The sequence below is a fragment of the Balaenoptera borealis genome (assembly GCF_965194805.1).
Source record: "Balaenoptera borealis genome assembly, chromosome: 10".
In the NCBI taxonomy this organism is placed as follows: domain Eukaryota; kingdom Metazoa; phylum Chordata; class Mammalia; order Artiodactyla; family Balaenopteridae; genus Balaenoptera; species Balaenoptera borealis.
Genome location: NC_138874.1, coordinates 84567165 through 84582499, shown reverse-complemented (window position 1 = coordinate 84582499; position 15335 = coordinate 84567165). Strand labels below are relative to the sequence as shown.

At 36.3% G+C, this 15335-nt stretch overlaps 1 protein-coding gene across 14 annotated transcripts in view; it reads right to left on the bottom strand.

Moving 5' to 3' along the window:
• Positions 1 to 15335, bottom strand: part of EXOC6 (exocyst complex component 6) — a 208527-nt gene that overhangs the window by 144112 nt on the left and 49080 nt on the right. For 7 of the 14 annotated variants that reach the window (XM_082339423.1, XM_082339430.1, XM_082339432.1 and 4 more), the window contains exons 2-7: positions 14878 to 15008; positions 13367 to 13538; positions 12033 to 12080; positions 11853 to 11943; positions 9099 to 9144; positions 4750 to 4954 (exon numbers count right to left, since the gene is read on the bottom strand). In XM_082339423.1, coding sequence (XP_082195549.1) covers positions 4750 to 4954; positions 9099 to 9144; positions 11853 to 11943; positions 12033 to 12080; positions 13367 to 13538; positions 14878 to 15008 — 693 coding nt within the window. The remainder of the gene's footprint in view (positions 1 to 4749; positions 4955 to 9098; positions 9145 to 11852; positions 11944 to 12032; positions 12081 to 13366; positions 13539 to 14877; positions 15009 to 15335) is intronic. The other 7 variants (XM_082339429.1, XM_082339433.1, XM_082339436.1 and 4 more) reach the window with 1 other exon arrangement.

Genomic DNA, 15335 nt, shown 5'->3' with positions numbered 1-15335 from the left:
CTCTTCAGAGGAAAACTATGAAATCCCACACTTTATTCTAGCTTAACAGTGAGTTAATATCCAATCTTTTGGTTCTACCGGGGCTATCTTAACCTATACAGTTCTCTGGAATAACCGTATTATCTAGATTCAGAATCTCTGGATTCTTTTCCTGAACTTGGCTTCAAATCTTACTCTCTTACACTTTCTTAATATTTATTTTTTCCAGGCTACTAATGTGATGTTCAAACTCTAACTCACTGGCCTATACTTCTACTATTTCTGTTCCTATAACACCACCCACAACTAACCATATTCCCACCATCCCAATGGTAGGGAAAATAGCCCCAGGCCTAGCTTTCATAGAAAAGAGAGGCAAAAAGTGTGGTTTAAATTCTGCTTAGTAGCTTCTTCTTACTTACAGCAAATAAAGATATTTTGGGGAATTCCCTGGAGGTCCAGTGGTTAAGACTCAGTGCTCTCACTACCAGGGCCTGGGTTTGATCCCTGGTCAGGGAACTAAGATCCCACAGGCTACTCAGCACAGCCAAAAAACAAAAAAAAAACAACAAAAAAAGAATTTTTGTCAACCAAGTATTTAACTAATCCTAACAAGAGATAACTATCAAAATAATTTGAAAATCAAATCTGCTATATGGAGAAAAGGAAACCCTTGTAAACTGTTGATGGGAATGTAAACTGGTGCATCTGCTGTGGAAAATAGTATGGAGGTTTCTCAAAAAACTAAAAATAGAGCTACCCTATGATCCAGCAATTCCACTCCTGGGTATACATCCAAAAGCAAAAACAAAAACACTAATTAGAAATGATACATAAACCCCAATGTTCATAGCAGCATTATTTACAATTGCCAAGATATGAAAGTAACCTAAGTGTCCAATACACAGATGAATGGATAAAGAAGATGTGAGATATAGATGCGCAGGCGCACACACACACACACACACACACACACACACAATGGAATACTACTCAACCATAAAAAATAATGAAATTTTGCCATTTGCAGCAACATGAATGGACTTGGAGGGCATTATGCTATGTAAAAGAATTCAGAGAAAGACAAATACTGTACGATACCTCTTATACGTAGAATCTAAAAAATACAACAAACTAGTGAATATAACAAAAAAGAAGCAGATTCACAGAACAGAGAACAAACTAGTGGTTACCAGCGGGGAGAGGGAAGAGGGAGGGGCAATATAGGGGTATGAGATTAAGAGGTACAAACTATTAGGTATAAAATAAGCTACAAGGATATATTGTACAACATGTGGACTAGAGCCAATACTTTAAAGTAACTATAAATGAAGTATAACCTTTAAAAATTGTGAATCACTATATTGTACACCTGTAACTTATATAACATTGTACATCAACTATACTTCAATAAAAAAATAAAAATTTAAAAAATAATAATAAAACAATGAGAAAAGTAAAAAAAAAAAGGAAAGAAAGAAAAGAAAATCTGCTATAGTCCATCTACAGGTAAGAAACACTTAACTACAAATTTTTTTAAAAATGAGACAACTTTTAAAAAACATTACTGTATATCCTCACAAGTCCTACATTATTGTACATAGTTTTCATTTTTTAAAGTAAATTCATCCTGGTAAAGAATTTTCAAAATCAATACATCCTCAAAGTAAAATAATCTATTAAACAAGGCAAATTAACATAGAATATAATACTGTGTAAAGCTGAGACAATTAATAGAAATATAATGGAGATTATCTGATTTATAGGCAATCCTTTAAAAGTTAAAATAGGAAGAAACTTCATATACTGAATTTTAATTTCCTCTGCTGGGCTTCCCTGGTGGCGCAGTGGTTGAGAGTCTGCCTAACAATGCAGGGGACACGGGTTCGAGCCCTGGTCTGGGAAGATCCCACATGCCACGGAGCAGCTGGGCCCGTGAGCCACAATTACTGAGCCTGCGCGTCTGGAGCCTGTGCTCCACAACAAGAGAGGCCGCGACAGTGAGAGGCCCGCACACCGCGATGAGGAGTGGCCCTCACTTGCCGCAACTAGAGAAAGCCCTCGCACAGAAACGAAGACCCAACGCAACCAAAAATAAATAAATAAATAAATAAAGTTTAAAAAAAAATTTCCTCTGCTGTGGCAATAATCTGATACAGACATATTTCTTTAATTAGAAAAATGAAAAGACAACCTAATCAAAAAATGGCCAGAAGACCTAAACAGACATTTCTCCAAAGAAGACATACAGATGGCCAACAGGCACATGAAAAGATGCTCAACATTGTTAATTATTAGAGAAATGCAAATCAAAACTGCAGTGAGGTATCACCTCACACCAGTCAGAATGGCCATCATTAAAAAGTCTACAAATGATAAATGCTGGAGAGGGTGTAGAGAAAAGGGAACCCTCCTACACTGTTGGTGGGAATGTAAATTGATACACCCACTATGGAAAAAAAAGTATGGAGGTTCCTTAAAAAACTAAAAATAGAGTTGCCATAACATCCAGCAATCCCATTCCTGGGCCATATCCAGAGAAAACTCTAATTCGAAAAGATACATGCACCCCAATGTTCACAGCAGCACTATTTATGATAGCAAAGACATGGAAGCAACCTAAATGTACATCAACAGATGAAGGGATAAAGAAGATGTGGTGTATATATATATAATGGAGTACTACTCAGCCATAAAAAGAATGAATTAATGCTATTTGCAGCAACATGGATGGACCTAGAGATTATCATACTAAGTGAAGAAAATAAAGAGACAAATACCATACGACATCACTTATAAGTGGAATATAAAATATGATACAAATGAATTTATTTACAAAACAGAAACAGACTCATAAACACAGAAAACAAATTTAGAGTAACCAAAGGGGAATGGGGGTGGGGGAGGGATAAATTAGGAGTTTGGGATTAGCAGATACAAGCTACTATATATAATATAGATAAACAACAAGGTCCTACTGTTTAGCACAGGGAACTGTATTCAATATCCTGTAATAAACCATAATGGAAAAAAAACATGAAAAAGAATATATATACGTATAACTGAATCATTTTGCTGTAAACCAGAAACACAACACTGTAAACCAACAACACTTCAATTTTAAAAAAAAGAAAAGAGGGACTTCCCAGGTGGCACAGTGGATAAGACTCCGCCCTCCCAATGCAGGCAGCCCAGGTTCAATCCGTAGTCAGGGAACTAGATCCCACATGCATGCCGCAACTAAGAGTTCGCATGCCACAACTAAGGAGCCCACCTACCGCAACTAAGGAGCCCTGGAGCCGCAGCTAAGGAGCCCACCTACCGCAACTAAGACCTGGCGCAACCAAATAAATAAATAATTAATTAAAAATTTTAAGCTTCTCTAAAGTAGTTTGTAATACTTGAGAAAAAATCAGGAGTTAGAAAGCATGATGAACATAGTTTTATTTCTATGACATTGTGATTATTGGGGGGTTTTAACAGCGAACTCATAAGTTTTAATTCATTTAAATAATTTTAAAACCTTTTATTACTGAAAATTTCAAATACAAAGTAAACAGTTTAATATAATGAACTCTCAAGTTCACATCACCTATCTTCAACAATATTTATACATCCTTCTTTCATCTGTCTTTACCTACACACTCCACAAACACCCCATGCATTGTTTAAAATTTTTTTTCAGATAAGACTTGCATAATTAAAATATACAGATCTTAACTATACAATTTTGACAAGCGGATATACTTTGTCATGGTATAGAACATTTCCATCTCCCCAGAAAGTTCCCTTGTGTCCCTTCCCAGGCAATCTCCCCACCCAGAGGCAGCTACTGTGTTGATTTTTTTTTTTTTAACCTTAAATTAGTTTTGCCTGCCTTAGAATTGCATGCAAATAGATGTAAGTGTGTGCTTTTCTGTGTCCAGCTTCTGTATCTCAGCATAATGTCTGGGAGATTCATATGTGTTGTTAGACATATCAGAAATTCATTCCTTCTTATTGCTAAGTAATAGTCTATTGCATGAGTATAGCACAATTTGTGTATCCAGTCTCCTTTTGATGTCCATTTGGCTTGTTTCCAGTTTTTGGCTAGTTGTGAACAAAGCTGCTGAGCATCGAGCATCGTGAGGATGCGTTTTCATTTCTCATTGGTAAATACCTAGGAGAGGAACTGCTGACTCAAAAGGTAGGTACATTAATTTTATAACTGCCAAATATTTTCCCATTGTTTGCCTTTTTGTTACTGAGCTGTAGGAGTTAATTCAAAGATAATACTTTCAATTTGCTTTAAAAAGAGAACAATTTATAACCTTAGCATAAAAGGGCTCCCACTTGCCTCTGTGGCTGCCACTTTTTAGCTAATTTTATACCAAATTTGACTGCTGAAAAAAGTTAATGTGATACTACATACATGGGGAAGATTGCTGAGAGATCAGTTGGTGAATCAAGTTAGATAAACTTTACTTAATTAAATAAGGAATAACTGCAAACCAAAGAAGAAATGCTGATGAAATCCATTCTAAACAAGAATAAGGAAAGCTAAGAAAAGGTTAAAACTAAACAAAAACAAGTATTTTATGTAATTAAAAATGTAAACTCTGGGTATATTCTATAACCTAGATTATTAACTAACATTAAATTAAAAGTCTCCTTTTTAAGAATGTCTGTATGTGTAAAACTGAGTCACTTTGCTGTACAGCAAAGATTGGCACAGCACTGTAGATCGATTATACTTCAATAAATAAATAAAATTCTACTTTTTAGTCTCACCTGTTTCATTGCTGTTTCACCTATTTTGTCAGAATGTTTGCGAATGCTTTCCAAAAAGTCTTTGAGATCAGACATGGAGATTTCTTTAATATCTTCACGGAGCTTAGGAAGATTTTCTATCATTAGCTGACAAAACCGGTATTGACTAACCCGGGGAAAATACACATTCTCTAATTGTTCCATAGTTTTTAGAGCAGAATAATACCTGTGAGAAGTTAAAAAAAACACTCTATAAAAAGTTCTTATTACATTTATTTTACAAGTAAGTCCAAATAATCACTCCAACACTCCCAACAAAAAGGATATTGTTATAGTAAAAATAAAATAAATAAAATTAACATTTATTTCTATTTACTAAGCACAAACTATAAACCATATGAAAAAGTTGCAGGATGAAAATTCACTAACAAACAACTTCTTTACTTCATTTCATCTAAATCTATAACATCACAAGCATTATCATAGTCATCACAATGCCTTAAATGTATATATGTATAATAGTTCCAAAATTTTTAATTAGAATATTTAGTTATTTGATATATGATTTCATATCTCTCCCATCTACATCCCCTACCATCAAAAAAGTACACAGCACAGGTTTAAATCACAGTAAAATATATTTTAAGAAAAATTTTTTGGAAAATTTTACACTCTTTAAGGCAATTAGAAATAATATTGTGTCACAACAACCATTTAAAAAGCCATTAATAGAGTAATTTTTTTTCAATTCAAAAAATATTTTTTGAATGCCTATTACTCATAAAAGCATTGGTGAAGATGGCGGTGTGGAAAGACGTGGAGTTAGCGTCTCCCCACAACGAGGGCGCCTGCCAGCCACTGGTGCGGGACTGTGACGCCCAAGGAGATGGGAGTGAACCAGTTGGAGGTAGGGGGACTGAGGGGGGAGGAGAAGTGGAGGCCAGACAGGATCGGCGCCCCTGAGGCTGCGGAGATCAGGAGAGGCAGGTGGGAGGGACTCTCCAGGAGGAGCGGGAGAGGAGCTGAGGGCGATGCCTGGCCCACTGGGCCTGGGGAGCCTGCTGAGCTCCCAAGCCTGTACCCCACCTCCAAAGCCCCATCCAGGCCGCGCAGGTCCTGGGGGCATAGGAGGGAGGCTGGGGAGATCAGGAGAGGCAGGTGGGAGGGGCCCTCCGGCACGGAGGAGCAGGAGAGGAGAGGAGGGTGTTTGCCCCGACCACTGGAGCCCAGGAAGTCTGCTGGGCTCCCAGGTGAGGTCCCCCGCCCTCTGAGACCAGGGGTGGGGGGCACGCCTGGGAACCTTCTGTTCCTTGAGCCTAAGCCCCACCCCCCACAGCCCCCAGGGCCTTTTCCAGCCCTGTGGGTCCTGAGCATTGGCCCCACCCACCGCCCAAACATCGCCCTTGCTTAGGCCCCGCCCTCCACATACAAGGCCTCGCTCCCCCCCTTTTTTTTTTTCCTTTTCCCCTCCTCCTCTTACTATTGTGGTACTGATGTACCTTCCGGTTGTTGATTCAACTATATTTTTATTTTTACATTCTTTCTAACATATCTGTTAGTTTCCTAGTCTAATTTTATTTTTTACTTTGTTATTGTGTTTTTTTTTTTTTTTTTTTTTTGGCCACCCCACAGGGCTTGCAGGATCTTGGTTCACGAGCCCGGGGTTGGGAAGAAGCTCCTGCAGTGGGAGCTCCGAGTCCCAACCACTGGACTAACAGAGACCTTGGTACATCCAAGCTGACTTAAAACACTGATATCTGTGTGACAAAAAATAATTTTTTTAAAGAAGAAAAAGAGGGACTTCCCTGGTGGTGCAGTGGTTAAGAGTCCGCCTGCCAATGCAGGGGACACGGGTTGGATCCCTGGTCCAGGAAGATCCCACATGCCAGGGAGCAACTGAGCCCATGTGCCACGACTACTGAGCCTGCACTGTAGAGCCCACGAGCCACAACTACTGAGCCCACATGCCACAACTGCTGAAGCCCGTGTGCCTACAGCCTGTGCTCCGCAACAAAAGAAGCCACCACAATGAGAAGCCCGCGCACCGCAACGAAGGGCAGCCCCCACTCACCGCAACTAGAGGAAGCCCGTGCACAGAAATGAAGACCCAACGCAGCCATAAATAAATAATTTATAAAACTAAAAAAAATTTTTCAAATAAACTCACTTTCACTTAAAAAAAAAAGTAGGTTCACTAAGTACCCAGCACAATGGAAGTAAACAGACCCACCCACATCAAAGCTCACACCAGGAAATTACAGACCACAGATGACAAAGAGAAGAATCTAAAAGAGAGAAAACGTGGGTCACAAACTATGGATGAGAAATCAGAATGACTTCAAACTTCTCAATGGCAAACGTGGAAGCTGGAGGGCATGAAAGATAGAGTGTGTGTGTGTGTGTGTGTGTATGTGTGTGTGTGTGTGTGTGTGTGTGTGTTATATAATAAGCCTACCTAGCATGCAGATGCAGATCTTAGTTTCTAAATACCATTACTCACTAAAAGGAGCTGTACTTTGGAGGATGGCTCCAGATCTAGGGCAAGAAAAGTACAACATGAGTCTGGAACATCTTACTCATTGTATGATAAGCAAGAAAGCACTCAAAGACAAATGAGGACACAGGAACTGGCTTAAGGGGTTCCCCTAGCCAAACTGGGGACAATTTGTGCATCAAAAAGAATAAAGAGAATTACAGATTATAACTCATTTATTTTTTAAAAATCTGTGAGTCCATAGTGATAATCAGAAAAACAAAGAGCTAAAAAGAGGAAAAGTTCTTTACATAAAAAAGCCAGCTAATAAATGTTAAAGGAATGAAAGAAGTATAAAAATCACCATTTTGTAACCCCAATGTGATAAGTGACTAAAATAAAAATCCTAAAACCACTGGGTGAAAGATTGTCAAGAAACAAGACTCAAAATATCACCCCCCACAGATTACTTATTAATTGCAAAGAGAAAAATATACCTTTTCTTAAGAAATCTGATAGCCATCCCCTTAAGCAAATGATCAAATTTAGGATAACCTAGAGATAATCTGATAGCATATACCTTCTGATGTCATACACAATACCACTTATGTTGTACTCATGCCAAAAACATGTAACCTGCATCTAATCATGAGAGAATGATCAAACAAATCCAAAATGCCCTGGTCTACAAGACAACTAACCTTTTCTTTGTTTTTCATGAAAAACAAAGAAAAGTGGAAAGACTATTCTAGATTACAGGGACAAAAAAATACATACTAACCAATATTTCAGGAAGGAAAAGAAGATATAAGACATTTGGGGGACAACTGGGTAAATTTAGATATAAATATTAGATTATGAAATATCTGAAGAAATATATAATGCCCCAAGCTTGAAAATAGAGATGTAATAGTAAAAGTTAGTTATTTAATGACATAAATGTAAATACCAAAATAATTTCTTAAAAGAGGTAAAGGTTTTTGCCCCTAGGAAGGAGGAATGGTGAATGGCAAAAAGGGAAGGTGATGTCTGGTTTTTTTTTTTGCCACTAACACACATAACTATTAACTGTTATTGTATTTAAAATATGAGGATGCACAACTTTGATAGATAAAATACAATAAATTTATAATATACACATAAAATAAAAGACTCTTTCAGAACAGATTATGGCTCATGTATTAGGAAGGAACAAAATCATCCTAATTACTACCAATTGGTAAAGACCAATAAAATTCAATGTAAAGCACTATGAAGCAGGACATACACAAATCTGAGTATAGATTTGCATATACTGCAATGTGATAATTAAGCAGTTATTAATAAACAAGAAATGATTATTTCCCTATTTCAAGCACATCTCATTCTAACTTTTCTACGTAATTTAAAATTGTTCATCTTTAAAACATTTTAAACATAATTACATCTAATGCTCCTACAGCAATTCATAAACTACTTTAAATTACTTTATCTTTCATCTGTCATGTATTCATGTGTATTATAAAAGAGAACATGAACTACACTAGCCCAGATTGTCAAAATGTAACTACCCACACTTTGCTTTCACAAAGTACACACTTAGCCTTTGACTGTATGCAATGCTAACGTGTTGTTAAGTTAATCAATATTTTTTCATTCCTGTTCAGTTGTCTATTTGTTCTTCATCAATATTATCAATCTCTGATATCAATTACAAAGGACAAGGATCCACAAATAAATGGCTAAGGACTGCTTTATTGAATGATCCTGATGGGCAAATTGCATTAACAAAGAATAGTTAAACACAGAAAAGCAAAACTTCAGATGATTCACTGTAATTTACAGTAATTTCATCTATGCTCTCAGTAATAGGAAAAAAAACTCTTATTAAAAACAATTAGGAAAGAAAACAACTCACCTTTTTGCACTCATCTGTTCTTTCAACTTACTGTACATTTCCAGCACTGCATTAAAAAATATAACTTATTTTAGCTTTCAAAATAAAAAAAAATTTTGAGAGATGAAAATAATTAAAGCAGGGAAGAACATATAAATTCGGTAATTTTCTCTGTGCCTTGATTTAGGCTTATATTTTCAAATAAAATTTTATACTTCAATTAAATGAAAACATTTTAATTTCTATATATATTGAACATTATGTTATATAAGTTAATACATTATATTGAACTGAGAATACTTGTACATGCTGACACCTATAACTGAGACATCAACCTAGTAACAATTATCCTAATCAGAAACTTACTAATATCTCTTCCTGCAGTGGAAGTGGAAGTTTGGATTTTAGTTATTTGAGAGAGAAAGTTGAGCAACAGTGAGATTAATTCATTTTGATTCAATATACCAAATAAAATAACGCAACTGTGTTATAGCTCACTAAACAAAATTTTACACCGAACGCACAGAGAAAGAAAAAACTCAAAAGTTTACAGCGGAGAGTAAATTATAATAAAGGCATAAATAAACATAGCAAAGTATCTATATTTGTTTTATCATTTCCATCGAAGGTTCAGAAATACAATTATTCAATAAAATTGTTATAAGCTTCAGCAAGAAGACACACTGCCACCAAAAAGGTTTTAATGCAATGATGTAGATTACCATTCATCCTTAGTAAAATTTCAAAGTATAAAGTAGGTAAATTACTGTTAGATCATCAAGTCAGCTCACATTTTCCTAGACAAGAGAGATAGACACATTTTTTTTTCAGATTTTTTACAGTCTTATGGCTGAACTCCCTAGGGGGCTTCAGGTTCACAAAAGATATTGTTTAACTGCCTGAAAAACCATAAAAACTGCAATGGTGGCTATAATGAACCAGCCCTAACTCTGCAGACCCTATGTATATCTCTATCAAAGTCCCTTTACTGCAATGCAATATATCTCACATTTTCCAACCAAAGCGTTACAGTGAACACATAACCTAGGAAAGAGACTAAAAAACTGCTGCTACAAGTATAAACTTTCTTTGAAGTCTCCTGCTTTAGCTCAACAATTCATGTAAATTTCACATCTACCTTATATTATTTCCATATTGTTTTCATATAAAAATAATGCTTTCCTCAAAAATAATTAACTAATACACCAGGAAAATGCATTGTTTACCCTGTGACTTCTTATATCCTCTCATACTCCTCTTAATCTAAGGAGGAGTTAGGCAGTTGTACAGTAATGGCTTACTTGTCTTTATTCACATTAGATGGTGGGACCCTTCAGAGCTGGGACTGTATCATTTTCAACTTTATATTTCCAATATCTACCATAATGCCTGACACAAAAAAGTATGTATGAGTGTATAATTAGATAGAAGGATAGATGGAGGAAAGGAGGTAGTTCTCGATGTGGCTATTAAGAACACAATGTTGACATGAACTCAGATTTGCTGTCCAGCCTTGAGAGCAAAGACAGTAGCAGTAAAAAAAAAACCTAACTTCTACTTCCCTTTATTTCTCTATTTCAAATAGCCCACTAGGGTTGAATAAGCTGAATTTACTCTTTCTTATTCCATCAGTACCCAATTTTTTAGGCTTATTACCATTCAGGGACAAAGCATTCAAACCTAGAGGCTGTGTTCATGACTATTTCAGTGTATCTGATGGTGACAAAGAGGTATTATTAAGCATTACTATAAGGAAATAGGTTTCTCAACCCTAAAACCTAACATAATAAGCAGACATTTTATTTACTCAAAGTTAATGTGCACATATCCCTGGTCCATTAGAAATTAAGATGAGCAGAATTTCAGTGACTCTAAAACAAAAAAGAAAAGCTTTATTCTCACAAGTCAGAAAACAATTTTTTTAGCTAATAAAATATGCTAACAGTTTATATAATTTGTAGTCTAAGCTAAATTTACATTATATAAATATTATACAAAGCACCTTATTCTATTGTCCTGGATATGGAGGTTTGGGTTCCTTCCAAAAAAAAATAAATAAGTTAAAAAATGGGACACTGAGATTTAGCTTACTATATTAAAAAAGGATGTCATATACCTGTTTCCTTTTGTTTGAACAGGGCATATCCAGGTAAAGAAAGTACTGGTTAGTTTCTTCAGAATTTATTTGATGTCCCAGTAATATGTGAGCCCTAACAGAGACACCAGAAACTCAGAAACCTAAAAAGTCAGTCTTCCCAAAATATAAGAGGAAAGGCAAGACCGAAAAAGGGAAAAGATCTAGCACTTTTGGATGTTTTCTTATTAGCAAAATGAAATTGTGACCAAAGACAAACCTGCTTAAGGGACAAAAAGAAAAGAATGGAAAATTAAAGGTAAAAAAATTAGGCAAATTAGGAAAATGAAAGAAAATGTAATCAAAAGACACTCTCTCCATGGGAAAGTATTCTGAGGGGAAAAAAGGCAGGGGGTGGGTTGGGGAGGGACAAAAGGCAAACTAGGCAGAAAGGAAATGGAAAGGTAGAGGTTGTTCTAGGAGACTGATGTGACAGATCATCAAATAGGGGCCTTATAATAAGGAGGAAAACCATGAAAATTCAGGGAATAAAATAGATAAGAAAGAATACCATGGGCTTTGGGGGGGGGGGGACAATCACCAAGTAATCTGTAATACCTATAATGAATAATGACTATACACTACCATTAAATTACAATTTCACCAAGCTGAACGTTACATTATAGACAAGTTTAACTTACCTGGAAGGCATAACTGCAATTTTTCTACTACAGTTGTAATATTCCTCTGCTGAATTCTACATCGAATAATATCTTCTGTTTGGACTATCACCTTAAAAAGAAGAAATGTCCATATTTTAAAATGAACAGTTAAATTGCATCCACATATTGAATACACAAAAAAATGTATCATTTTCTCACCTCCTTTCCAGCATCTTGAAATCTTCGGTTGGTATCAGTAACTTGCACCTTAAAAATAATTTCACCTTAGTTAGACAAATACGCATAAAACTGCCCTGATGTAACTGCTCACCCTTGTAATCAGATCATGCTTCATGAGAAACTTAGAACAAAGAAATGCAAATTCAAATTAACTCTACAGCTTGAACTTGAACTTTTGATTGAAAAGGGCTTTTGTTAACTTCAATTACTTATGACAGTTCTTTTTAACAGATTCTGTGGCAAACTTCTCAAATTTAATCTAGATTTTTGAACTTTACTTGCTTCCCTAAGTCTGTAAAACAATTCAAATCACTGACCCAGTTGACCACTGGTCCCTTTTTGATAACTTCAATGAGGTCTATGTGCCATTCACTGTCTGTAGGAAATGGTGATTGCATTTTATGGTAATTAAACATTCATACTTTGCTGAATGCAAACACTGGGTGGTTGATTAACATCAAACACGGAAATCTCAATCCACAGCAACATTTTAATGCTGCAGGTGCAGGCAAAGCTCAACCTCAAATTTTCCCACATATTAAGTGACTCATTAGGTCATCATAGTAAGGAAGCACATTCTGGTTTATTAAAAATCTCATTAATTTCTGAACAAAGATGCTCAGTGACCTCATTGATGCTGTATTTGGTCTCTTGTTATCTGAATATCCTTTATATAATGGTTTTCTAATCATAACCTCTGGTGAACCAGGGTCGTTCTGGCTGCTAAGCTCTCCAAATGTAAAGAAAGATAAATAGGACAATTCTTATAACTAAATATTTTGTATTCTGACAGAACAAATCCAGGTCTCATTTAATAAATACTGTTTTTGCTGTGTGGCAGAAAATGTAGACCAACTTTCCTTAAGAAAACTACACATTGCTATTAAACTAAGAAAAAAAACCAAAAAACAGTTTCACTATTATTAAATAATTTTGAGAACACAATCATTTATAGTAAGTTTTTACAAGTTTTCAGAAGATAGTTTTTTATCAATATTGTACTAATTGTCACTTTAGAGCTAGCTCTAAAACTCCAAATGAGGCCTTTCATTGTGTGAATTTTTAGAGTTCAATTCCCTGCATGGAAAGAAATCCTGTTAAGTCAATGCATTACTTGGTTTACAAAAAAAAAAAAAAAAAGAGATTACTCCTGTCATTAGCATGACAACTGTATTATTGGAGCATTCCCAAATATGTACACTAATCCACTTGTTAAAAATAGTGCATTTAATAATGATTTGTAAATATGCACTATAAACTAATACTTGAGTAATTTGAGAGCAAAGGTAAATAGAATTTTAACTATTCCTTACCTTCAGTTTTTCTGCATCAGTCCTTACTTTAAGGAGTTCTGTAATAGCATCTACAAAACCCTGATGATGAAAATTACACATCTTTTCAATTTCCTTGTCATGATTACGGATACAAGCATCTAACTTTTCCATAAACTTCTTGTGTGCATTTGGTTGGTCATCATACACAGACCTGTATATATACAAAAAGAAAGGTAACATTAACTTCCCAGTTCACCAAAATTTACTCTTTATTAAGCCTAATCTCTGCAAGAGCTGATATCTTAAAATAAAATCTCTGAACAAACAAACTAGGTTGATAGTACTGACATTAACAGAAATAATTTGGGTGGAAAATACTTAATTTCTTTTTGAACATGTTAATATTTAAAGAGCCACAAGCCCTCTAGATACATCACTAGGCATCTGGAAATAAAAGTCTGAGACTCAGGAGATGAGTCTTCAACATACTAGTGCTCAAAAAAGAATCACTAAGTGAATGATGAAGGAATGAATGAACAAACTCCTGATTTCTACAGCATTTACTGTGTCAGGACATATTCTGACTGCTTTACATATTAACTCTTTAATCCTCATAACAAGCCTGTAACGTAGTATTGTTATTACCCTTGCTAATTTACAGATAAGTTACAGATTATGTAACTGTCATAAATTCCACAACTAGCAAGTGACAGCTAGTTGCTAGTTGTGGAACGAACATGAATATGGGATATGAATCCTGGTAATCTGGCTCCAGAGTTCATATTCCCAAGTACAAGGCCATATTGCAATCACCCCAATGTTCTCTAAACATGATGTTTGCACTCCTACTGTATCTTAGCTCCTGCTGTCTCCACATTGAGGGACTTCCCCATCCACCATGCAGGAAAGGATTAACCTTGCCCAAAAAAAGGTTTGGCCCTTGCCCCCAACTCCTGGGCAGTTAGCCTTTGGAATGTCCTGCCTGATAGATGCCTTTGTTTACTTGGGCGCCTTGGGCAATGCCAAATAGTCTAAGCTAACAATGTGACTTACAATGTGATTTACAGTTGATGGGGGCATGGGGCCACATGGTATGAGCTCTGGAGGGGCTGAAGATTAAGGTCAACAACTCAGGCAGTCAGCCGTGACTATGGGACCAACCCCCAGTAAAAGACACCATGGCTTGGGAGAGCTTCCCTGGTTAGTAATACTCCATGACTGTTACCATGCATCATTGCTGGGGTAAATAAGTGCTGTCCACATGACTCCAGTAGGAAAGGACAATTGGAAGCTCCCTGCTGGAACTCTCCTAGATCCTGCCTGATGTGTCTTCTCCTGTTGTTAATTTTAATCTGTATCTTTTTTTAAATTATTATTATTTTATTTATTTATTTAGGCTGCACTGGGTTTTCGTTGCGGTGCGCGGGCTTCTCTAGTTGCGGCGCACAGGCTTAGTTGCGGTATGTGGGATCTTAGTTCCCCAACCAGGGATCAAACCCGGACTCCCTGAGTTGGGAGCACAGAGTTTTAACCACTGGACCATACTGAACCTGAAAGCAGTCTTGGGGACCTCCCAAAAATGTGCACCCCCATCTGTTGCCCATGGTTTGAGGTTCAGTTCAAGTCCCATTTCCTCCAGCAGGCCTTTTTCAATCATTTCCATGCCAAGTAATCTTTTCATCTGTAGGACAGATGAAAAGTCAGTCTGCTCACTCTGACACGTTATATACAAATATTTCTTTACATTGTAACTTAAATGTTTCAAGTATATGTCATATATTGTGTTTCTCCACAAAGACCATAAGCTTCTTGAGGGCAGCCTCCATGTGGCAGATTTTTAGTGAGTACCTATTATAACACTAGACACAGCAATATAAGGTTGCAATCATTAAGAACTTGGGCCTTCAAGAGCTAAGCTAGAACTAGGCTCTGATCTTGGATATCTTCTCTTTTCTACCTATACTGTCTCTAGATCTCACCTAGAATTGGAGTTTTAAATTCCATAAAC